General features: G+C 40.3%; 1 protein-coding gene across 4 annotated transcripts in view; it reads right to left on the bottom strand.

The window, feature by feature from the left end:
- The window catches only part of RAP1GDS1 (Rap1 GTPase-GDP dissociation stimulator 1), a 103,535-nt gene extending 84,206 nt beyond the window's left edge, over nucleotides 1-19,329 (bottom strand). For 3 of the 4 annotated variants that reach the window (XM_072862780.1, XM_072862782.1, XM_072862781.1), the window contains exon 1: nucleotides 19,045-19,329. In XM_072862780.1, coding sequence (XP_072718881.1) covers nucleotides 19,045-19,048 — 4 coding nt within the window. In that variant the 5' untranslated portion in view covers nucleotides 19,049-19,329. The remainder of the gene's footprint in view (nucleotides 1-19,044) is intronic. The other variant, XM_072862784.1, reaches the window with a different exon arrangement.
- Between the last annotated feature and the right edge of the window lie 7,634 nt (nucleotides 19,330-26,963).

Below are 26,963 nucleotides of genomic sequence, written 5' to 3'. Positions count from 1 at the left end.
GGAAGGAAAGACTATAACATAAGAGTAAGACTTTCCTCCTGAAAACACAATTGTTAAAACCTGTAATTCAAAAATTTCCTTTAACCACAGAAGAGCTGATAGAAGTGTGACAGTCTCCTCATGCCTTGGAGAAAAAAGCTTTTAATATTATCTAATGTCATTGAAGGATACAAAGGAAATTAAGTCAATCCTGGAAAGCACTGCTTCTTGGCTGGTGAGACTGTCTGATGCCACTAGTCCTTCAATTTAGCAGTTTAGCACAAATTACTAAGATGGCCCCAAATCAACAATATGCACTTCGTAGGCAGACTGTGGTGCCCACATATTGTAAATTGAAGATTGGGTTGTCAGTATCATTCCTCTATAAGCTTTTAGGGCCAAAACGTAATCTAGAGTTTGTTTTTAAAGGTATCGTACTGCCTTAAACCTGGTGTTACTAAGATTAGTAGACATCTGTGGTTAATCCCTCTAGTGATAAATATTTACCTATTAATGCAGTTATTTGCTCTCACTTAAGAATGCATAGAACATAGAGCATCAATAAAAACACTGCAGTGATAGGATCAGCTCAGATGCTCTCTAGAGGAAAAGGATTCAACTGAGTTTTCATGTAAGACTGACATAAAACTGCATAATCAGATGGCAAAATTAAAATGGTGCACAAGATGCTTAGTATAAACCCATTTTAAAGAAAGATTTCCACAAAACACACTAGTATTCTGCATGACTGCTGTAGTTATAAGTTATCATTAACCTCTGCACAGCATTTAAGAGCTTTATTTAGTAAAAATTATACAACAGTGACAGTGCAGTAAACATGGTACTGATGTTCTGAGGCAGCACATTACAGTACGTATGCACAGCTGGGTAAATCATAATCCAAATGTTATAGGCCTCAAGTATTACTTCAAACCACTATAATGAAGATTTGAATGAGTGAGAAGATGCAATACGTATCCACTGACAATACGGTTTTGGAGAGAGAAAATCTGAGAGTGCAAATCAAGGGAAAAAATCTCCAAAAGAAAAGGCTACCTTATATGTCTTAAAGCTCATGACTCTTAATTAAACTATTAATCCCCCATTCTGCAACCAGCTGTGTTTGGACAACATCCTCCAAAAAAGTTAAATGCTCCCAAGACACATGTATTTGTAGGAAGCTCAATAAAAAAGGCAACCAAGACTTTTTTTTCCTTAATGTATTTTTAAAAGACAAAAGGTTTCTGCAAAATTCCACTTGTTACGTTAAATTGCAAGTCATTTGCTTCCTCCACAAGCAGGATCTGAGCGTGTTGCAAAGTGGAGGAGTGCTTTGCTTTCACTGCTTAACCATCTCTCAGACTAAGTAAAGAGTCATACCAACAGAAACTGAAAGGAGTCAGGCTCTGCATACAATCTACAGGTCTCAAGAATGAAGGGCAGAGCTAATAGCAGATAGGGAGGACAAACAAATCCTTGGGATATGTTTCATTCACAAGGGATGCAAGGTTCTGTGACAACTGGATACAGCTGCCAATTTTATGGCCCCCAAATCAAGAATGTGCACTGTACTCTCAAAGACATTTATCCCTCTGATGACCAAGCAGATCTTGACTGACCCTTAAATCACAGGGGAGGAAAAAAAAAATCAGGTTTATACACAGAGATGACTCTAGGAAGCCTACCTCCCATGGTCCCATTCAGCTGTCACCAAATTCTGGAGAAATTTAACCTTTTTTCTTTTGAAGTTCCACATGCATGCAGCTTAAGCCCAAATCCAGAACCCTCCTAGTCCTCTCAGGCAGCTTAATAACCAAATTCATGTATTAGCCTTATCGGGAACTCTGAGGGAGCAACTCTTCTTGGCCCTTCTTTGAATGTGACCTGTACACACAGGCAACATAGAAATTCTTGGAGAAAGGCACTAGCATCCAATAGAAAGTAGATGGCAAAAACATGAAAGTGCCTTTTGCATATTAGCCTAAACATGAAAATAAACCAAATACTATCCTCTACCTGAAAGGATTTAAACACCATTTCCCAGAAACATACTCAAATCAGATTTTTATATTTTTCATGTGAGGACTGAAACACCTTCTACCTCTTCTGTTGATACATTTTATATTAAGCAGTCATTGCATAAAACAAACCAGCAGTCACAGGAAAAAGTGCTGGAACTAAACACCTCCACCTTTTAAAAAACATGGCTTGACTAATAGGCTATGAATGCATACTGCTATTAGGCCTGGTTTTCTGGTCTATTTGAGGGCACAGCTTCAATTTCAGCCAGAGAAAAAGCCTGGACTGTTCTCTTTCCTGTGTAAACGTGTGCCTAGCCCAAGGACGGTGAAGGTGGTAACCCAGTTGCGCCTCTTCCTCTATTCACATTTGAAAAGAAGGAGGAATGAAGGTTCAGACTTTCATGGAAAAGGTGCAGGCATCCACCTCTAAGAAATAATTCCAGGCCCTGGGCTTAAGGTGGAAACTGTCCTGATCAGAAAATAGTATGCATATTAATTATGGGTGGTTTCCTGCTGAGCTCAGTAGTTGATCCTACTCTGAACTCTCCAGGCATTGTTTATTTAGAGAGCCAAAACTCTTGGCTCAGGTTTCTGAATGCCACACTGGGAACCAGCACCTAAAACCCAGAGCACGTGTGTAAAGCAGTCTGTCCCTAACCATGCGTCTACAGAGAAACTTCCACTGCAGTAAGTCAGTAAGTCTTTCAGGATATTCATGTTATTTATTTTATGCCACTTTCAATCATTGTCTCAGAACTGTATCACTGTTAACTGCAGTTGTGCTGTTACACTGGTCTATAATGTCAGTAAACTCCCCAACACAGACAGACTCTTAGAAGGACTGAGCTACTGATCGACTGCCAGTCCTTTTGCCATTAGGGCTGAAAGATGCAGTGATACTTCAGAAGGCAGAGAAGCAGAGAATAGAAGTCAAAACCCAGCATGATTTTCTGAGTGGTGATTTCCTGACCAGCTCCTGCATATAACAAGGATGCTGCAGCCTTTAGCATAACTGAGTGCACTGAGGAGTTATTTATGGATTGCTTGACAGTCAAGAGACACTAAGAATCTTTGCAACAGTCTGTCAATACTCTGAAAAACTCCAACAATGTGCCCTAGCCCATCCTCCACTAGACATCTTGCATCAACATTAAGGAACAGCACAGTCCTCTCTATCACGTTTATAGTGTTTGTGCCAAGGAAATTCCTCTTGGTCAGCATATATAACTCCCACAGATGCCAGCCACAAAGGGACCACAGTTCAGGAAAGAATCTCTCCTATTAAGTCTTCCAATTATGTTTTTTTCTGAAACTTTATTTTCTCAATTATAATTGGTCCCTTGAAAGTGGAAGGAAGGGGAAGTGGAGAAAAGAATAGTTCAGAAGTTGTCACACGATACAGGGGGAAAGCTTAGAGACACATTTCATGGAATAAATGTGCGGATTATGCACAAGCCAAAAGCTGCTGTCAATTTTAACTACTGTTGATATGCTGAGGTTTTAATGAAATGAGGAAAAGACCAGGATGCTTCTGTATCAGCAGGCACAGATCAGTGCAGCTTTGTTGCTAGCCATATTCCATTTACTTCCAGAAGCTGCGTATAGGAACAGAAATTTGAAAAAGCATTATCAGGTTTAATATCCTTCCTCTCCATTTTATTAACACACAAAAGCCTCATATGGAATGTTATTGAGGTAATATTAATTAATACAGTCAGCAATTGATCCTTAAAGCAATATTTATCAGGAAAATTGCTAATGTTTCAGCTGTAAGCACAAGATAAAAAGAAGTCTTTCTCCTTCCTTATGTCCCATTGAAATAGGCAGCTAGGCACAATGAGTAGTAGTTTGGTAACTGTTGGTAATTCCAAATCCCATACAAATCCAGCAGATGACAGGACATGCATAGCTCCTTCTACGTCTCATCTAGACCACATCAGGCCTTCTCAGACTAAGAACTCCCCTGTTCTATGTCAGCACTTTCCATGTGTAATCAGAGCTGGACTCCTCTAAGGCAAAGATTACAGGGAGGCCCAGGGGTGAGAACTAACAAACTCTACTAGCACTGAAGAATCTAAAATATCCCAGGGAAATGCATGTCTGTGCATTGCCACCCTTTTATACTGAAGTTTGTCTTCCCTGTGAGTAGGATCCACTGTGAAAATCTCTTGAAAAACAGTGCAGTTATGTCCCACTAGAGAAGTATTAAATGCCACTGTCAAAAAGAATTATTCTCTGATCTAGTTGAGCAAAAGTTTTGATTGTCCTATTTCAGGTCTACACCATAGGTGCTCTAGAGGGATAAAAATAGTGGCAGATGCTACCAAATAACTCTGCTAGTGTAGACTCATCTACCTTGGAAAAGCTTCCTTTTGCTCCAGGTTGATAAAAATTTATTACCAAAGCTGGGCAAAAAAAAAATTAAAAAATAATAATACACAAGTAAAAGCACAATGTGTTGGGATAAATGAACCTAATTTAGGTAGGGGCTTTTACCTCTATAGTTAAGTCAGATATGGGCCATGACAGACAGATTGCGGCTATGACTAAACTGGGGGACTCGGGAGAGCTTCTAAGTATGCATTCTGGCTCATCAAATTCCATGTCAGAGAAAGCTCAAGGTATGCACTGTCCCCTGCTTAGCTGGAAAGGAAACTGGACATGCAAAGTGTGAACTAAGGCATGCTCAGTAGAGCTCTCATGAGAATGACTGGGAGACCTGGACCCAATGGTTCCCCCATTAATTGCTCCTGCAAGTCAATCTCAATGCATTTCTATCAGGTAAGTAAGTAATGTAGCACAGAAAAAGCTGAAATCCCATTTACGCTGCACCTGAGAATCCATATTTCATCATCAGCGTGATTCTGCAGCATTAAGTCTGTTGGGTGTGCACAAATTAAGGTTTGCCATCCTCTATTCACTTGCATTAAATTATTTCCAGTAACTCGTGTTCGCTTGCAACTGCAAATGCTAGTCTAACAAACACTCCTAGACATTTTTTCAAGTATACAGACTTTTCTAGTTTTTCTAGAGTCACAGATATGAAGTGTTTATCATTGCTTTACTTAGTATCAGGAAGTCAAATGTGAGTCTACACAGCCCTATATGGACTGGTTAAACTGCAGATTTTGAGTATGCAGTTTGTGTTTGAAAACATTACAGCCTGAAGGTAGATATGCATTTGTAATCTTTTGCAGACAACACTACATTTGGGGGAACGGCTGACATACCAAATAGCAATCCAGAGGCACCTTTCAGAAACTTGAGGACTGGATCAACAGAAGTCTCATGAAGTTCAACATGGATAAGCGCCAAGTTCTGCAGCTAAGGCAGAATAACCCCAAGCATCAATGCAGGCTGGGAACAAACTGTTGAAAAGACCTGGGGGTTATATTGGATGCCAAGTAAAACATAAGGCAGCAGCGTGCTCTCAAGGTAAATAAAGCAAACTGTATATTGGTTATATTAGGAGCGTGGCCAGCAGATCAAGGCTCTGCTTGATGCCTGGCAAGAATTTGTGTGTCCCAAAATTCTTTGTCTGGTTCTGGGTGTCCCAGATCAAGAAGGATACTAAAAAACGGGACAGAGTCTAGGACAGGACTACCAAGACAGGCATGTGCCCATGACACATGACATGTAAGGAGAGGCTGGGGGCTTCTTTAGTCTGGCAAAGAGGAGGCTAAGGGGGGCCTGCAGCTACCTGAAGGGATGTTACAAAGACTACTTGAAGCCTCTGTAGTAGTTAGACAAAGTCATAGTTGACCTGGTTCTACTGTTGGCAATAGTCCTGTTTCAAAATCCTCTCAAATGACAGTTTTGTATTTCTTCTATGATTCCATGAATCTGTTCAAATTTCAGCTCAAAACACCGTCACTGTTTCTACCACAGGGCTTATTACAGTGCCTCCAAGTAGGACATGCTTATTACAGGTACATCTAAGTCTTGCTGTGTGACAAAATGTAACTGCTTGGTATTACTAAAAATTAGCAGAGCACAGATTGGAAAAATTCTGATCTGACTATTTCTGCTATCTAACTCTTATATAACAAATCTTTTCCTTTTCTTTCCAAACAGGTAAGTATCCTTTTGTTCTACAAAACATGTAGCAGTTTGGGGCTCAAGAATAAAAATCCTCAAACACAGGTAAGAGAAGACTCCTTTGTATGTATAAAATTATTGATTTTCTCTTGCTAATATACTGTTAATTTTCATTGTGAGATTCTTGTCTTGCATTTACTCAACAGTGTATGTATTTTTGGTACTGCTTAAATTCCCACATATAAGATGACAGACTGTGATTGTAAAATATCATGGAGATTAAGTCCTACTATTGGGAAAAAGCAACTTGTTGAGTATGATGCAAAACTATCTTGATTTGCCAAGTCCTTCATATTATTCCAGAAGGTTCTGAGCACAACTTTGAAGAACAGAGAAGGTGGACTCCCTTTCACTGTGGTCTTCAGTTGTAAAGGCAAACAAAAAGAGCTTGAATGAGCCTTGCTTTCTGTAGCAATATTTTAATACTGAGGAAAGATTATTAATTATTTCTATCTCTGAAAAGAAAAAAAAAAAGATTAAAAATGTGAATTCTGGTTAAACATATCTCAAAATTTGTGAGATGACAGTGTACATGACACAAATGGAACATGAGTACCACAGAGGTGATTTTGTGAACTGTTTACTAGTAGAACTACAAAAGTATATTAACTCTCCACATTCCTATTAAAACAAGTTGTTAGGAACTTCTGAGCCCATTAATTGTTAGGAGATGATATGTATATAATGAAGTAATTATCAAAATGCCCAGAAACTTTACATTTTGAGGTGAATAAGGAGTTTTGGTCTGAACACAGGCCTTCAAAAATGCTGGTTTTAATTCTAGCTGTCATTATGACAACTTTTGCACCTCGATATCTCTTTTAATGATGCAGTGTCACACTAGAAAACTAAATTTTAGGAGCAAATGTTTTCACATATATTGAACCAATCTCTTTTGCACAGAGTGCCTTTCATTTGTTAGGCTACTTGTTTACTTTCACTTTTCAAAGTTCAAGGTAAAAAATCTAGTTTTCACTTATTTCCTATTTTCCTATCTGTATCAATACCAGCCTTCTGCAATACATTAAGTCCTGCATGAGGATCGGGGTAGAGAGGAAGACGCCTTTTTACAATCTACTGTTTCGGTCTTGTTGCTTTCACTTTTTTAAAGAAACAGATTGGGGGGTGGGAGAAGGGCTAAATTTGAGTTTGCTTTTATTTCTGTGCTTCACTTTTCATGTAGTTAAACAAAATATTATCTTCACCCTCTCACTTAAAAGGCTATTGAGATGAATTAATGTTTATAGATCTCTCTGAAGAGTTTTTTTAATGATAGAGCTCAGTGCTCTTATCTTTTCAGTAACTGTCTGTTTGTCACCCATGGCCAGCACATCTACCTTTTCTCTCTAGTGCATGAGAAGTCAGATTTCCTCATCTGTGTCTGACATCATGATACACTGAACCGACTAGTCTTTTGAGAATACAACTCCTAATTCCCTTGTGCCGCAAATTCTCCAAACATCTGCAGCTTTTTCTGGCTTCCAGAAAAGCTGTGAGTCACTGCAGTCTCAAAACAGTATGCAGATCTTAAAACCATTAATTCTACTAAACCATGATGAGTATTTAAAAATGAGACTCCTTCAAGTCATCTCAAATATGAAGGCACCATGGGTATAATTTTATTACCCATCACTTTATTACCCATTATCCTATGGTCATTTATGCCCAGGCAGAATATAAAAGCTACAATTTGGGCCCAATTACCACCTTAAATCAAATTTGCAGTCACTTTAAGCATAATACAGGGCAATGGGGAACTGAGGCCATAATCTGACTACACAGAGGCTTCAGCAGCAAAGCTGGTTGCAACAGATTACCTTTTCTAAATGCTCTGCAACCAGGTCACTTTAAGCACACTAATCATTTAAAACTACAACACACACTTAAATCTGTCATTCGATAGAGTTTGCTGTATTCAATTTAAAGAAGTCATGTCTCAGCACTGAATAAAAAGTTTTACTTTCATTAAATTAATGCCTCTTTATAAGCTCTGTGTGGAGCACGTAGGTCTTTCATGTCAAAGCAACCAGACTTTCTTGTCTGATGCTTTTACGTTACCCTTAGATTGCATTAGATGAAGCAGCAGTAACCTCTAGAATGAAAAGATTCAGATGATATGCTGAATTCTGGGGACAAATTAATTCCACAAATACAGAGCAGAATAGTACGCTCGTGTAACAAGCAGAATTTGGCTTCTAAATTTGCACTGACCCTCTTAAGGTATTAGAAAATAACACCAAAGTCCAACACATCCTACATGATCAAAGCCTAACAAGTACAGAATCTTTTACTGTTATATAAATACAATATAACCAACAATCAAAAACCTATTCTGATTGTTCTTTGAGAGGCCAACAATTAAGTGTTAAAATGAAAATTGTTAAAACAAAAATATTTTAATTCCAAATTGTGACCAAAATCAGAAGAGGTCTGTTTTGTTACAACGGCTGCTTTTGGAAGAAGTACATGAGTCCGGAGAGAAGAAAGAAGGAAAAAAATCAGGAGCTTGCAAGAATTCCTGAATTTTCAAGTTTGATATCTAATCCTTGATCTCAGAGTTACATCTCTGTCTGCCCAAACGGAGTCTAATCTTAATCTCAAGCAAGCTCCTCAGCATATTTCTGATTGTAAGAAATAAATTTCTGGTAATGGAAAAAAAAAAATTAATAGGCTCATCTATTTATTTTTAAGACATAAAAAGGGTCAAACAGAAAAGCCTATGTTTCAAAAAACCTGCCAAAGATTAAGTCATTTTGTAAAATGTGCCTATTAACCAGCTTTCAAAAAATCCAGCAAGTTCTTTATGTACAGCCAAAAATTCTGTTTTGTTGATGACCATTTCTGATTTTAGAAAAGAAAAGAGTTTAGTTTAAATAGTTGCTAAGTATGCTGGCTTCGAAGTGACACCTTGCTGTTGTGATCACTGAAGTACAGAAAACTGTTCAGAATTGGAAGAGCTAAGTAGGCTAAAAACAATCCAGTAGTCCACAGCTGTTGCTTTTTATCAGAAAGCCTATTTAATATCAATTTAAAGAAAAACAGAAAAACAGGCCACCCCTTGCTAACATGAAGTGCTGTATTATCTAGGGCATTTCTCTCTCCAGCCATCTGTTTTGAACTGTTCATGCACTGAACTCAAATTTTATGTTCACCAGAGAACTCTTCCAAGTCTCTTCCAGAGACTGTATAAGAAGTCTTAAATTCTACCTTGTTCTCAACAGCCAAAAAAAGAACTGTGATGCCTTCACCCTCCTCGTAAAGGGAGAAGTTATGGCCTTCATAAAGATAAACGAGCAATTCAGATCATTTCTGGGAGGAACATGCATTCTGAAGAAGTATATTGAATTGCTTTTTGTTTCTCTCCACCATTGTTGCCTTCAAAGCGTTAAGTGTCCACACTCTAATATATGTGTCATCAGAAGCATAATGTGTAGCAGTCTTGCGAAGAGGGATTCCTAACATTTTCTGGGAATATCAGGAAGCATCGAAAGCCATCATGTAATGGCTACAGAGTGAGTTTCTGAAGCCGATTTCTGAAAACATAATTTTTCTTTCTCCCTATGCTGCTACAAGATAGAACAAAGGTCACCATATGTATATTAATTGCTTATGACACTGTGCTTACTATTCCTTTTACAGGAGGATGTTCTAATATGATGATCTCCATGTTAAACTGGTTTCTTCTTTGATATAACAAATTATATAAATGATATAATTCCATCAATTTTTAAGAAAAATCAAGTTCACCAAATAATTTTCTTTATCATAGGATATGGCTCTTCATTTGGCAAGTTCCTTCAGATACTATATGTTAGTATAGCATCATACCTATGAATAAAAGACATTTTAACAGTGTTTCTGATGGTCAAAAATCAGTCCAATGTCTGCCATTTTTCCCCCAACTGTATAAACTGGAGAGCCAATATTACTACGTCTTCAAAGGATGGGGTGATGCATGCCATTTTATATGGTTTCACCAAAGCAGGGCAGTTTAAGCGCTGCTACAGCTGAGTCAGAAAACCAGGATCCCAGTGACTTCAGTGGTACTCCGTGTGGGCTTTGTGTGGGTACAAGAATGCTGTACAAATAGCTTTTACATGAATAGGGCCCAATTCTGTATGATTTCTTTCCTACGAGATGCATTCTTTCATATATTCTCACTTATTGTATAAGTACATTAGGCAAAACTGAAGCATGATTTTAAACTGGTTGTAAATAACTGATGTTTAACTGAAGAGAAGAAAAAAATCACTTCAGCTCTTCAAATTAGAAAGCGGAGCACCAGTTTTTCAATTCTTTCCCTAACAAAGACAGTGGAAAGGGTAGATGATGGAAGAAGCTGTCAGATATTTAATTAATAAAGACAGAACCAGAGGAGAGAGAGTAGGAGATGGGAGGAAAGACGGAAAAGAACAGACAACTGGAGGAGGTAGAGAGGAAGAAGATGTTATAGAAAACCGGGCAATGAAATAAAGAAGCCTGAAGGAATAGGATGGCTGTGGAAGAGAGTGCAAAGAGTAGGAAAGGATTCTTAGGTAAAAGAGAAAAGACGCAAAGAAAATAAGTACATTGTAATATCAGATAGACACGTGTGTTTTTTGCCTGGAAAGTGCACACTGTATTTTGGGCACTGCTACGTGTAAATGTATTGATTAGTATCTTTGATTGGACTGAAAATGGGTGATGCTGTAAACGGGTGATGAATTTTTATTGCTAAGGTTTAAAAACAAACAAAAACCCTGAACCTGCTTGGTTCCTGTCAGCAATCCCTTATGTACATGTTCCATCTCTTTCCCTCAATCGTCAACATTTCCCTGTGTTTCCCCTAATTTCATATGGCAGGAACCAGCATGTCTGTATATTCTCCCTGAGCTTTGTGGAGAACCAGGTAAGAAAGGGGACCGCCCAACAGGTTCTGCAGGATGAGAGCAAATGTATTTGTATAAAGCATATTAATGGATTTTTAAATTCATTTAATCATACCAGACATTTTTACAATGAATGTGTTCACAGACCAGTGTTCTGTTGTGGTTGGCCTTTTCCCCCCCTCCTTAGAACAACGTCCTGATCCTAAAAGTAGTTCAACATATAAGCATGCGAGAGGAAGGAGGAAAAATAATGGCTACTAGTTACTTAGGGGAGAGGAAAAAAAAGAAAGGTAAGTGTGGAAATACCTCATAACTGTTCATTGCTGCTGCCACTCCTCTTGATAGTCATGTCCACTCACTACATTTGCTCTTAAACTGCTCACTGAAGTTCAGGAGGAGTGTCTTAGGTATTTGTATAACAGGGTCCTAACATGACCAGCAATCTAGTGACTTCCAGTGTGCACATTGGAAGATTGCTGAAGGAAGTGGTCAAAGATATGAAGATACTATTACCAAGTACACTGGACTCACAAGACTGACTTCAGTCAGTTCCTCCAGAGGCCCAGAAGGGGTAAGTTAAACATTCTGTGGACAGGGAAGATTTAGATAAGAAAGATGTGTACAGTCCTGCTTTGTTTTTAAAACCCTTTTCTCTTCCCATGCTTTGTTCCTGCTGTCAAGATAAAACAGCATTTTTATTTAAGGAAATTGTTCCAAAGCCTTCATGTAGCACAAGTAGCTATTTGGCAGTACTGAACTCAAGTTATGCCTGCAGGGTACTGGGTGCTGTCGACTGTGAGCACAATGGGATTTCTCCCTAGAGAAGGGATACGGGAATGAACTTAGCAAGGCTAGAGAAAGGAACAGGTGTGCTACTGGCCCTGTAAATAGTGACATATACTTGTCAGGTTGCATTTAAGGCTAGAAATGTTAAAATAGTCCCATTAATTTAAGTCACTAGACTGTCACGTCCAACATCAAAGATAGGAAATGTTTCTAAATACACTCCCAAGAGGAGCTACTAGCTGCCAGAGAGCAGGCCACCCTCAGCATGCCTGACAAACCTAGACAAAGGTTTGTCATGCCTAGACCTCCTCAGACAAACACTCCACTCACCCTAGAGACCATAAAGGCTTGCAGGTGGTCTGTTTTACAGTTTTTGATATTTATGTTAAATATCTAGGCTAGCAGAATTTTCAGCTTTCATCCACAAAATGCTGTCACAGAATTAATCCTTACAGTACAATGCAATTTCAGTTTCCAGTCTGGGTATAATTAAGGGCAAAAGGGATAGAACGGAGTTTGTAAAGTGCTGGGTATTACAGAGTTCTCTTCCAATTGTAGACTTCTACTGTATGGAAGATAGGATGAGAGAAGGATGAGTATTCTGTTATATCTGGGGGGTTTTTTGGACTGGTGTATTCTAGAGGTAAAGACATTTACTGAAAGGTGACGAATGCGCTAAGAATAGGGTTTTTAACTGCGGGTTTTGTGCCCTGATGCTCCCATATTAGTATATCAGGAAGGCCATAAAAATGCACAGGCGGCTGACAGCGGATATGCAAACTCAAGACTGCCAGGAGATGCTGAGCTGTCACCTCCCCAGGTCTCCCAAACACAGGCCTGTTTCCCACAGGCTCACTGGCAGCCCTGACAAATTTCTCCAAGGTTTTGTTCAATCCTCATCATGTCATCCATCCTATCCTGCTTAGCTGCTCTCCTCCATGAATCTCAGTCTTCTCAGTCTCCATCTCTCTGTCCAGTCTTACTAAGTACATTTGCAGAGCACAGGCAGTAAGTCTGAAAGAAAGGCTGCTATTCACCATGTGAATTTAAGCACCCGCTTAACTGGATTTAATCAGATACTGAAATGACTTGTCAAATCCGAGTCAACTGATAGGAAGGGTCAACAAAAAAATTAAAGTTATACACAAATTTTGCATATTTCTTCAAAATTATTGTGTCTGTCAGGCTGGCAAGTATCAGTGGATGGAACCAACTGATGAACTTAAACAACACTGATTAACTTTCATGAATCTCCCCGAGCTATCACTAACACAATGAATAGCTTAGTGTTTTAATAAAAGCTCAGAACTGACTTATGCCTCGGATGTTCCTATAATACATGACTAGGAAGCAGTAAGCTTGTAAGAGCTGTGAAATATGAGGAAAATGGGACCTAATATTGAAATGGATCACTTAAAATATTTCCTTTGCAAAAGTGTGATTTTTTTTTTATTTTCCCTGATTTTTAAATGTGTAAAGGTGATTTTTAAGAGGTTTGTGTCTAACCTAGAAATGGAAAGCATGAAATGAAAGCACTTAATTTATTTTAAACTGCAAATTTTAACACAACTTTGTACCGGCATCTACATTGTCTCAATTTATGCATATTTTGAATTTCAACTACTGCAGACACACACACATTTATTCCCTGACATTTCTTATCAGAATTTATGAAGAAGATGTATCTGAACATGCTTTAAGTCAGAGATATTTCTAAGACACATGCCTTGCCAGCACACACTTATACTTGTACAGTTAAGGTATGTGGTATTTATTTGCGGGTTCCAAAGCATCATGCACTAAATTCTGTCCTCTATCTGGAATTAAATGAAGAGCAGTTATCTAGTTTATAGATTTGACAAACTCTTCTGGATAGCTGCCAACTTTGTAATCTACTTGAGCTACAGCTTAAGAATGGTACGAGATCACTAGGGTTTCTGCATAACTTCAAAGCTCCCTAAACTAGAACCGCGCAACTCTCAGGCTGAACAAACGTCACCAGGCTGTGTGCACAGCTTTGAGGCTCCTTGAACCACAGCCATTTGTTTCAAAGAGTTTACAAATTCTATTAGGCATATCTGGAGCGCCTGTAAATTCTAATACACATCAGCTATTTTTTGCACTAAAAGGAACTTCAACATTCTAAAGTCTGTGGCTTTTAACTATCATTTTACTCTACCAAAACCAATTTTGTTTGGTTGCCGTTATGTTAAAATTTGTAAGTAGAAAAAATTTTCTAGACCACATTTAACAAAAAGAGGCCCTGGGAGATTGTTCTTGCAGTGAAAACTGCTCCTTATAAAATCCCTTACTAGGAAAAGCTCCTTGTCCAATTAAAATTCAAACTGTCATTAAAATTTTTTTTCCATTAGTTGGAGAACACATATCAACATTTTAAGACTCCTAATTTCCAGAAGTTTAGATGTAGTTCCTAATCTATTTTAATATGGAAACAAGTTAGAATCTGAAACATAATGCCTCCCACAGTATAAAGACAGCAGGGATGGTTGTTTTCTTGAATACACAGCATGCGAACAGACCCAGGTGGACCAGTCAACAGTGGAAAGAGGGTTTTCTCTTACATAAGTGACTGGGTCACTATCTAGTGTCCCTTTGTCATCCTAAAATATGAACTACATCCTGCAACAGAGTTAAGAGGGGATAGCAACCAACCTCCTTGACAGATGCCATAGATGAATCTCCATAGCTTTCTCTCCTGTCAAATGGTGATGACATTATTTTCCCCTTTAATGAACAAATGCTAGTTTATGTTAATATCTTTTTTTTTTTTACATATTTATAAATAATTAAATTCTCAGAACTTCCAGAAATAAATCAGCTTTACTTGAGGAAGATGGCAAATTATAATGAGTCTTCTCAAGGACTGTCAGCAGCAGCCCAATGGTACTACAAAAAAAGAGGGTAAAAATTATCTGATTTTATTTACATTTATACCCCAACTATTTTCTTAACTTTTTTTTTTGGGGGGACGGGGACAACACGACGGACAGGACACACAGAGTAGAGCTCCTAATTTCCTTCTCCTATTTCTGTCCTCTGTTATTCCATTCATCCATCTATTATCCCTGTCTTTCCTCTGCTTCTAGTATTTCTCTCCCTCCACACATTTCCCTTAAGGGATTTTTGTTCCCTTCTATTCTTGCCTCTTGTCTTGGTAGCTTTCTCATTTCCATTATTACTGCTTTGTTTCCTTCAGGTTTCAGCTGTTCTTTTGCCCTTTCTCTTTCCACTTTTATTTTGACGCTACAGAAAGCCAGATGTTCCTCACAGACTTCTGAAACTACCTCTGAATATTCCGTTCTCAGGAAACATACTGTGAATGAAGCCCTTCACCTAAAGCTAAAGACAAAATTGGTTGGTTTCAGTCTCACATAATAACAAAAGATCACAAATATTGGCCTGAACACAGGAACAGTATTCATTAAGGAAGGTCAGTCAGAACTAACCTAACCTCTCTGGCTGCTTCAGAAGCACACTTCGAGGAACATTACTGAAGCAAAGGAGATGCAGTATAAAAGCAGTTTCCTCCGTGTTTGTGTTTTACAGACAAGACTTTTGCCAAATCAGTCTTGTTTTTAGGAAATGTTAATACAACATTTTATACTGCCTTAAATTTGTGTATTCTGGCTGGCTAGAACTAATATGCTGGCGTTGTTAGAAGTCTCATTGTTTTAGCAAAAACTTTAAAAGAATTTAAAATTATCTTTTTGTGCAATTGATATATCTCTTTTCCAAGCAGCTTATTAGGTTGTCTTGCATCTCTTGCAAGAAAACTAGCAAAAGAGCTCTCAAGATGGAAGACTTCTTTTCATTAGCTTTCCTCCCTCTCATGTCTGAGGCTACCGATTACATTTTTTAACAAAAAGCAGGCAGGTTTATTCCTATCTTCCCAACAGCAATATTGCACACAGCCACGCCTGAAGCTTCACACCCTCCTGCCTCCTTTATTTCATGAACCAATGCCCTGAAGACAGGCAGTGGCTTGTTACACCCTGATCTGTGGTTCAGTTTGGATTTCGTGTTTGACAACCACCATGATGGCCCCAAAACTTGATACATAGTTGCACGTGGTAATTCTTCAGGGAAACTGGGAGAGAAAATTGAGTATATTGGGAGGAGAGGGGCAATATAAATCTTTGTTCTGACAACAGTGTAGCTAAATGAACAGTACTTAAATAAATCCATCTATGTTATAGCCTGTATACCTTATATATCTTGTCATTGTGCTATTACTGCTAGGTATTGTAAAGAGTCTAGCAGGTTGCTTTTGCAGTTTGTTGCCCAACTAAGCACCTAAGCATGTATTAAGCTTCATCAGAGCAGAGGCTGCCTTATGTTTCCTGCTAACAAAACCAGTACTCCCAAAATGGAAGAATATTTTTATGACCTTTCACTATTACAGACCATAACACCAACACTTTAAACAAACTGATATGTGCCATAAAAAAAAAAAGTGATCTGTATTTGTATTCTGCTTACAAACTCTCATGCGTGGTGTTTCCCCATCTTTTGGGGCCAATGGATTACTGTGGAGTGGTCAACATGTAACCAAGTTCCTGATGTTTATTTTATTAATTTACATCTGTGGAATAACTGCAGCCTGCTTACAATAAACTCCATGGGCAACTGCTCTAAAATAGAAAGATTTTCTTGGATACAGTGTGTTTGCATGAGTATACCAGTTGTGTTTTTCGAGGTTAAAACCAAGAACTGACTGGGGAAAGGGACCATTCATTGTGAAACTGAAGCATTACATTAGTAACTGAAAAGTAAAAACCTGTAATTGTTCTTATAAAAACAGAAGTAAAGCACTGGTGGTGCCCATGTCATCTCAAGTATTCAAAGTGCTCTACTGCTTGGAGTACTTAAGGCAACTTTCCTCTCGAAGCCAAAAGTTGAATCTTGTTTAAACTGTACTTAGACACAACTTTCAAAACTATAAATGCAAGCAACAAAAATGATAGTTTTGTAAAGAACTTATATTAATGAGAGGAAATCACTGTCCTCTAGGAGGAAACAACTGCCATAAGAATGTCTTCACAGGAACACACACTTGGAACCAGAGTGGCAGCAGAGATACTTCTATACAGTAAAGATAATGCAGATCCATATATACATAATAAGTCTTTTTAACAACAGAAATCTTTTGATTGGAGTTAGAACATAGCTCCTTGGGTTTCCATTTTCTATCATTAGTATACAAACCAGCTAATACCATACCAACCTTCATAAATTCAGAATAGACCATATGTTTAACTATAAGATATTACTGCAGTCTCTGCCACAAATGCTTGTTCGTTGAGCATGATTTATGGAATGATATACAAGCTATAGGAAGAACAAATTCATCCTTGATTTAATTCTAAGTATTTTCAGCTTTTATTCAATGTGTTACCAAAAAGAATACTATAAGCTGCATGAGGGAAGCTAGTGCACAGATTGTATGAGCTTAAACATAGATCTTAAACATGGAAAGTCATTATTAATTGCTAGCCAAGGTGAAACTGATTTCAGTCTTTGCCACTTGCTCCTTGGAGCAACAAGATCTGCTGCAGAGGCTACTTAGAGTTTGCCTTGATTTTAAAGACAGTGGAATCAGGCCCTAATATGTGAAGAAGCGGGGGGGGGGGAAGGTTCCTCTGTATTTTCACAAGCAATCTCTCTGGGCAATTATGGACGGGTGCTGATAGATTCTACAGGAAAATTATTTTAGTCTTCCTGAAAATAATTACAACTACTCTAACTTATGCAGCGAGCTGTAGCAGATTCTCAAACTGTTTACAAACTTGCCTGGAACTAACATGTAGTCTCATCTAAAAAGGAGCGCTGCGCCGATTCTGCACCAGCTTTTCTGAACAGCTTTTAGCTGATGCCCTGAAGTTTTTATTTTTGGAAGCCAAAACAGAGTTAGCTACAACTAGACTTTGACCAAAACGATGAGATTAATAGTCCTACTTTGTGAATGGAGACAGGAGACATATGCAAACTAAATCCTGGTGTCTTGTCTTTTCCACCCCCATGAAGAGAGAGACCCTCACTATGCCATTATAGTTTTACCTAATTCTGATAAAATCTGATAGTTACTCCTCATGCCTGACCCTGGCAGCTTCTAATTTGAACCATTCTCCAAAGGTTCTCCATTGCTTTAAAGGCGTTAAATAAGTACTTATCCTCATTTCACAATCAGAAAAACTGAGGCACTGCAACCACTTCTTGCCGTGGAAACTTCTAGTTAAAAGTGAAAGATACGTGCGATCTGCAAAGAAACTACTGATTTACCTAAGGCCACAGGAAGTGCTGATGTCAAACCCCTGAGCCGAATTCAGGAACTGCCACCTCTTTACCCTGGTTGTGAACCACAGCTCCTTGCCCTCCGGATCTGCAACCTAGATCCCACCATCACATTTGGCAGGCTGGCTGGGTCTTTGGCAGCTCAAGGGGGGCACTCCTTACCCATCTCTGGGATCTACGCTACAGCCAGATTTCTGGGAAATCTGTTTTATGGCGGCTGTTTAATACCGGGAGAGCTGTAGTTTGTGCAAGAGGAAGAGGTGGAGAGGACAAGAGAAATTAATTGAGCACTTTGTAAGGAAAAATCAAATACCGTACTTCCTAGATTCACATGACATTTGTTGGAAGCTCCATGCAAGTGGCAAACTACTTAATTTACAATCTTAAGATAAAAAAGGCAGAGGTAATATGGCTGCATTTGTAGGCATGAGTAATGCTCTTTCTAAAAGCCAGAGAAATACGAGGGTCCTTGTGTCTTCCACAAACAATGAATGGAGATTATAAAATAATCTCCTAAACGTATTACCCCAACCGTCTCCATTATGCAAACAGTAACCGGGAAAGCGTCCTGGGGGTGCCTTATATAACTCCTTGCTCTGAACCTCGCTTCGCACTCGGGGAATTTATCTTTCCTCTAACCCACTTGAATTCAGACTCAGGACCGCGAGTGCCGTGCGGGGAGCACCACGGGGCTGACCAGCCAGGCGCCGGGCCGGGGCAGAGCCAGCAGGCGGGGCCGGCCGGCAGCAGCACAGGAGCCGCGGAAACATTGCGCTGCAGGGGCAGGGGCCGGGCAGTGGCCACGGCAACGCCGGGGGGGGTCGGTGGAGGCCCACTGCCGCCCCGACCCTCCTCCCGCGCTGAGGCGCGGAGGGGAGGAAGGTGGCCGACAAGGAAGTTGCACCAGTCGCCTCTCCCCGCCCGCCGGAGACGAGCGGGCGGTGGCAGGGGCTACACAGCGCGGATCTGGCGCGACTTACCCATGGTGCCGCCGCGGCCTCGGCCTCCTCTTTCCCCTCCTGCTGCTGCTGCCGTCGCCTCTCCGCTAGCGCGGAGGGAGGCGCGGGAGGCGTGTGCGCGGAGCGGGGCGGGCGCGGCAGCGGCGCGGAGCCTGCGTGCGGCGCGACTATGAGTCAGGGTAGCACATCCGGGCAAGGCCGCCTGAGAGACACCCCGCCCGCCCGGTGGCACCCTGCCGCCGCCCGCCGCCGCGGAAGGGCGGGCAGCCGCGGAGGGAGGAGGCGGTGCGGGGCCGGCGGCAGCGCCCCCGGCCGGGAAGGAGGGAGCTAAGGGGCGGATCCCCGCGGAGGGCGGTGGCTCCCGCCCCTCGCCGCAGCCCCGGTCCTCCTTTGTTAGAGGGGCTGGGGTGGGGTGGGGCTGCCCTCCGGGCCGGGCGGTGGCATGGCGGTGAGGGAGCGAGGGGCGCCGGTCTGACCGTTAGTAACGGCTGCGAGCGCGCGGCGCGGTGACACCCCCCCCACCACACAGACATACACACACCCCCCTCGCGCTGTAGGCGCCTGAGGTCGTTCCTCTGTTTTCCCGCCACCCCACACCTGTCCAGGTCCTCTGGGGAGAAGGGGCTGAGGTTTTACCTACGGGGCGCCAGGAGGGATTCTTCCGCGCTGCTGACCGTCATTAAAAGCTTTGTGGAAGGCAGGCCGCCTCGGCTGCGGCTTGTGGCCGGGGCTGTTGGCTGGTGAGGGAGAGCACGGCTGCAGACCGAGTTAAGCAGTGGGGCAACGGGCGCCGAGAGGGCCACGCCCGGGTGCGCGGTCGCCGGGCGGGTAGGCAGCCGCCTCTTCGAAGTTCCTGCAAAAGCCCAGGCCCCCCCGAGGCTCCCTCCCCGCGGCCCTCCAGCAGCCCCTCGCCGCGGGGTCGGGGCGCAAGCCGGATGTACCGGGGGCGTGGGGTGGCTTAAAAATGGGGAGCGTGGCGTTTACATTCATATTTACGAATATGGGCTCAACTTAAAGAGGAGCATTTTGCAGGAGGAAGGGATTGAGCTGGATGGAAAAGCGGTTTTCAGGTGGGCTGTGTGGGGAAGAGAATCAGTGGAGGAAACCGCCAGGTGAAGCCCAATTGCTCCACATTTTGCTGAACCAACGTTACAAGTTTTACACCCAAAACTGAAAGGCTTCTGCACAAGGTAGTTATGTGTGGAAGGCGTTTCTTTTTAACAAGAAAATGAATCTCTGTATTCAGTGTTTGCCCTTCCTTTCTGCCCTGGAATACTCAGTCTCTATAACGCAGGGAACAATGAGGAAGTTTGCTGTTACAGTCCTCTCTCGTTACAGTGCTTTCACTGGGAACCATTTTGGGGGGGAGGGGGTGAAATTAATTGAGTAGCTCTTCTTGTAGCATTTTTACTTTTTCCAAATCTTTCCATATTTATGTATTCACAAGTTTACCTGAGTACATCCTGAAGTATGGTTAAATAGAGTAGGACCAAAGAGTATGATAGAGAGTCTTGCTTGCTCTATAGAAATGGATAGGCTGGGGACAATTCAGATGAATGATGCAAAAAGAAGTTGCGGATGAGTCGGCCCCTGCAGTGGCCTCACAAGTGACACCAATAGTCCTTTTCACCAGCAGTCAGCAGCTGCCAGGGGTTTCCTCTCTGGAAGAGGTCCCGGGAGCTTTCATGCCTGTAAAAGGGCAGTGTGAGATGACAAGCAAAGAATAATTCATCAGTCCTTCTGTGGAGTACAGACTGAACACGTTTGGGTTTGTCCATTTACTTTGGTGTAGCCCTGTGATTCACCAACTCTTTCCCTAGGACATCAGCAGAATTTTGCAGTTGACTTCAGCAGGGTTAACCACTGTCCCAGTATGCAGAACGTGACACTGAAGATATGTAATTTTATGATCAGCTGATACTGAAAATTAATATGTTTTTACAATGGCTAGACAACTTTTGTACTCTTTTCATTGCACTGTGACTGCAGAAAATTCAAGCCAGAACATGTTGGTTTTTTAACTGCAGGGTTTGTCTAATTCAGTACCTAATAAAATACAGGGATTCTTAAATGAGTCTAAGTGGTGAAAAGTTGTATTTTTCTGCTTTCATCTATTTTTAAATCTTGCCTGAAATTCATCTTTGTCCTATATTTTTGCCTCCTTATTTCTTTTGCTCAGCAATAAATTTTGCTTTGGCTTTATAACTGTGTCCCAAATGTTTCCTCTACTTGTCTGGGGAAAAAGGCAGTGAAATTCTGTTCTCACTGATCCGTCTCCTCCGATCATGGAGGAGATACTCCACATATTATTTCCCACTTGGATACCTGGGATAAGTCAGAGCAATCTGTAAAATGCATGGGTTTCACAAGTTTACTTGCATGTCCTAATTGAAATGCACACATATATCTTTGCAAGACCCACAAAGGTAAGACTGTTACCTGCTCCAAGAGAGGATTTTGAGGACAGTGACTTCTAAAGAGTTCTGCTTTCAAAGAAATTGCCAGAAAGAGGCCTGGCACTACAGAATGTCTTTGATTATAATTGTTTTCAGTGGATCCAAAAGAACTGTGCAAAGCTGGGGAGACTTTTTGATCTTTTGACTGAATACTTATTAATTCTAGGAGAGAAAGAGAAAGCTCCAAAGGAGCTGAGGACTTGGTTTTTGTCAATCTCTCAATTAGGTACAAGTTTACAACAGAACAAAGGGGCTGTTGTAAAAAAAGTCTAAATAAAGCCCTGCCATTCTTGCTGTTGAATGTAAGATCCTGTGTGTATGGCTACTCATGGTATAGTGCAAAATGGAGAGGAGTCTTCATGAGAGGAATTTCCATCTCCAAGAGACTATACGGAAGAGCTTTGGGCCATCAGGCTTTAGATACCATATCTATAGAAGATAATATGCAAAATCAGTGTGCTGAATTTTTTGAAGTGATTAGCACCTGTGGAGTGTGGTGCAGTGATGCCTGTGAGAATATCTTATTAAAAACAATGAAATGATGATGTTCTTGATATATTCATCAAGGAAAAAAAATATTTAAAAAACAACTTTTTGAGGAAAACTGGGAACTAGAAGCAATGCATTAAGTTACCAGTGAGGTTTGCAATAGAAGTTGGGAAGAAACCTGTACAAGCACATTCTGTGGATTTCAGGGGATGTTTAATTTCAGCAGCGGGGAAGAGAATGAAAGTTTCTTTCATAAAAATATCCTTTAGAACAGCTTATGAGATCACTGCTTGTTTCTTCACTTGTAATGCAGCTGTGAAAATTGAGTTGTAGACTACAGAAATTACAAAGTTATTAACAAGTGATGTCTCTGCACTCCCAAACACTGACTATGTCTGATGTCCTGCAAGAAAATGGAAAATTGGGTAAGTGACCTTCCAGTCCTTACTACTTCATGAATTTTCTTTTTCATATCTTGCATCAGTTTCAAATTCTCAGCACATCTCCTCACCTCTGACATAGCAACTCCTTGAAAATCTTCTCGCATACATTCTATCATTTAATTTGGCACAAAGGTGCATGTAAGGAATATATTTTTAATTGCCTCTGTACTGATTTTAGAAACATACATGACCAAAAGGAGGATGTTGGGATGCTCGAATACATAGGGAAACATGATATGGTACAGTAACTTAGTGGAATTTGGATCATCTGATGGGAATAGGCTGTCACAACGTGTTCCATTAGTAAGGAAGGGCAAAGAAAGCAGAAGTGTGGGTAGCGTTTTACCCCTTGTTTCCTATTAGAGGCACAGACAACCCTCTAAGTCCTGGCACCTTGAGAAATTTAAGTTTTCGTAGAACTAGAGGTGGAATAGTGCAGGGCTATCTGTGAACTTGCACATGGAAAACAGGACAAGCTACTTCTTGAGAACTTCCTGTGATATGTGAATGGGAAGACGACAAAGTATGCACAGGAAAAGAGTGTTGCCAGGGATGACTTGATGTCCTTCTCCCTGAGAGTAAGCTGCCTCACATTTTCCATGGGATAAGAGCAGTTAATAATACAGAAGTGAACACCTGACCTTGTTCTATGATAACTCATTCATGTTCCCATATCCGGTGTGTAAGTATTCATGATAAAGCCTTTCTGGTAAGTGCTGGAAGCTGAAATTAGAAAACTCCAACCGTGACATAAAGTACAACTTTCTAGCTGTAAGTGCAATTTAAATACCAGAATGGCTGACCTGGGAAAGTGAAATCTGAGAAACTCATGGGTTTTTTGTATCTCTCAATCGCAAGCTTTCAAAAAGCAAAGCTTTAATCTGGCTGAAGGAAAAATCTGTGTGCTATGTTTGAGTGTGTATGCATTGTGTGTCGTGCTAAAAGATTGCAGTAACCCTTTCTGGCCTGAAAATTTGGGATTTTTTGAAAGACCAGTATCTCCTGCTTTCTTCCTGGGTATTGGGGAGAGTAAAAATGGCACATGATGCTTGGTACGTTCATAACACATAAAGACAGTAGCTATAGGCTAGTCTTACATTTTAGAGCTGAAGGAGGTTTACCGCATAGTCAGGAAGGAATTTCTTCCTTCTTCCCCTCAAATGTAACTGGGCAGTTGTATTATTTTTTTGTTTGCTTGCTAGGTTTTTTTTATTTATTGTGGCTTTCCTACAGCCCTCAAGAAGAGATAGGAGAGAAACTGGAGGGAAAAATTGCTCCAAGATTATTTTGTGTGTATAAAAACTACTTGGATGACCTAGCCACAAGATCTGGGCTTGGGAAAGACTTTGCTTCCAGGTGATACTGGTAGGGGCCTTGCCTATATTTGCCTTTCCCTGCACTATGGGAGGTGGTTTGCCAGCTGGACTCTCTCTGTAAATCTCACCTAACCAGCATCCAGTCATGTAGCTGTCTTGGATATGAGAACTCGGTGGTTCCTGTTCCTCAGTGGTGGTACACAGTCAAATTTGACTAAATCCTATTAGGGCTCAGGTGAGTAAAGTCAGACTAATCTATGTACCATCTAGGTTAAATTTATTGGCCTGTGATACACAGGTGACCTAATGGCCCCTGCTGGCATTATGCTTAAGGAAGTGATTCAAGACAGCTGAGAGGGCTAGGAGAAAAAAGTAGGAAAGGATGAACTAGCTTTCTTTTTTATATCCCTTAAAGACAAGTGAGAACTTAACTTTCCTCAGCCAATTTAAATACCATAAAATGAAAGATGTTAAAATATTCACCAGAAAGGGGTTTTGTCTGCAGACATATTCAGCTGTTCTGTAAGTATATTCTTTCCAATATTGACTGGCTATCATCACCTGATTTTAGTCATTTTGCTGCTTAAGCTAGAGGAATGTGAAATAAATTGGAAAAACCCCTTTTTATAGATTCACACCGCTATTTCTGAGTAAATGCTAATACATATTCACATTCTTGGGTAAAGGTTTATTTTGGAGTTGTTAGATGTACAAAGCAATTATACAGTGCTCTTTATTCTTAATTGTATACCTTTAGTATATCTCATTTGTGTAAATCACATGTTTTTGGACTTAACCCAGTGAAGTGCATGCAGCCATGGCAGTTTGCTACAGTGTGTTTTATTTAAGTGTTATGAAGCATTTTATATTTAAATGTTATAATTTATTACCATATAAATAACTACTCTTCTACTGAGACAGTTATGTCCTATTTGTTTCTCTGCTTCCATCAATTTCTCTACTTTGGTGCAAATAAAACTAAGCCTCATAAGTAACTTCTAATTTGTAAAAACAGCTTCTGACTTGATAGTACTCATAGAGATAATTTGAGTTCTATCTAAGCAATAATAATTGTGAGAGCGAAGCTGTAGCTGAGTAAGGCCAGCGTGCTCAGCTGTTAGTGATACATAAACTAAAAGATTACAATACAAGGAAAAGGACATTTTAGGGGACAGTTACAAAAAAGACCTTGTTTGAAATCCCACCTTTTTATACTTCCTAGGTGGTATAGGCAAGTTACTTTAGTCTGTGATTGTATGTCCATGAGGACAGCCTTTTGGCAACCGATGGATAAGAATCTATCTATTGTTCATTGTATGTATTCTGACAGAATCAAATAGCAAAAAAAAAAAAAAAAATCCAAGAAAAAAATCCCACCTTGCTTTAGCACATAGTATATCCTTCAGTGCCACATTCGATACTGCAGTGCTTTAATAACATCAGTAAGCTCTCAGAATTTAAATAAGATAGTACAGAGATGCGTACGCCAGCCTTTCTTATTTAAATCTTTCTGCCCTTTTTCAACCTTGCAACCCAGTGAGCTTGTGCTTCCCCAGGACTCTTCAACTCTTTCTCTATTTTGACTCCATTTGCTTTGTCCCTGTCAGGAAATAATTTTGCCACACTGGACAACTGAACTAATTCTGACTGAAGTTAATAAATTAATAACTTAATAGCCAGGTGACTCTCTTCAGAGGAATTCGCAACTCTGAGGCAGTGTCTTGCTGCATTATTGCCCACAACGTGCTAGTGTTACATTAATCTGGAGAAAGGAATATCCAGCTGCCTGGACTGTGTCCTTTTAAAGCCTGTCTTCAGTTCAAGCAGATGAAATATGAACTCTCTGGTTTATTTAACTTTTGGCTCTTCAGTACAGGAATTTAAACTATAACTTAAGGTAGCAAAAATTATTTAGTGCGTATATACACAGGACCCTGTATGTTTTGTGGTTCCAACTGTAAAACTGGCTATAGGTTTAATTGAATTTCAGAAACAGAACTTTCACTAAATATATACATATCTGTATCTTCACATATATTTAATATGTATATGTCTATATATGCACATAAATATATATACATGCATAGATATTTCTGGGATATCTTAAAAATATAAATCAAGTAAGAACTGAAAAAAAAGTCTTTTCACATTTGTGGAAGTCTGAAATAATACCTCTGAATATCACAGACAAAATCCTTAGGCTTTAATTTTTCAACGTTATAGAATTTGGCATTTTCCCAAATATGTTACAGTCTTCACATTCCTGTTAATGTACCATTTTGCTGCAGCTGCATGCCCCCTTTTTTTTCTTTCTCCCCCTTGAGCTACTGCAACCCATATTTCTCTGATTGCATTCCACAACATAAATAATTAGTTGCACCCTGTTGTCCTGGGTCTTGGAGGAAGAGCCACTCTGCAACCAGGCAGCTCTAGGTATAACCTGATGATTTGAAGTAATTTTTTTGAGTTGTCATTTTTCCCAGGCAAGCTCTCAAAACTCATACTGTATTTGAGATACTGCAAGAAACTTAGCCTGTAATAACATCTGTGATTTCTGTAGCTGAAAGCATGCAGGTGGGCAAATCTGAGAAGAAAACTGAATTTTCAGATAGATGTTGAGCTCTGGTCTGATCTGCTTGCTCTCAAGCTTCTTTTCCTTGTATTTCCTTCTACCATGCAGCTCAGGAGGCTGGGGAGGAACAGCAACTTTTGCTGTGAAAGTGATTAATGCGTAACAGCAAAGGCAGGGGGTGTGTGTGTTGGTGTGTGTAAAAGGTGCATGATGGAGCAATTAACTGTAAGTCCTGCTTCAGGCAATGAAGATGCTGGTGTTCATGAAGGGATCAGCAAGTGTCTCTTTCAGTTTTGTTAGTTGTGAATTTTGCCTTCTTTTTATCTTTTTTGTGTTGAAATCTAGGTACCAACAATGATATTGACAGGAAAAACGCCATCCATTGTAGCATCAAGAATGAATTATAGCAATTCTGGAGAAAGATGGCGTCTTCCAAAACTAGAATTAGGGAAAATCTGCACCTAGGTACCAGCAGTGAGGTCATTATCTTTTCTGACTATTGTAGTGAGCTCTTGGCAAGCTTGCCTGTTCACTGAGGCTGAGAATTTCAGAAAGGCAATTCTGAGGCATTCAAATGCCCGCAAGAGCTACTCTCAGGATGTTGAAACATTTTGCTCTGTCTGTAACTACTTGATAAGTTAACTCTAGATGTTCGATTCTTCAG

This window comes from Ciconia boyciana, chromosome 5, assembly GCF_034638445.1.
Source record: "Ciconia boyciana chromosome 5, ASM3463844v1, whole genome shotgun sequence".
Lineage (NCBI taxonomy): Eukaryota > Metazoa > Chordata > Aves > Ciconiiformes > Ciconiidae > Ciconia > Ciconia boyciana.
This window is presented reverse-complemented; position numbering and strand designations above follow the sequence as displayed.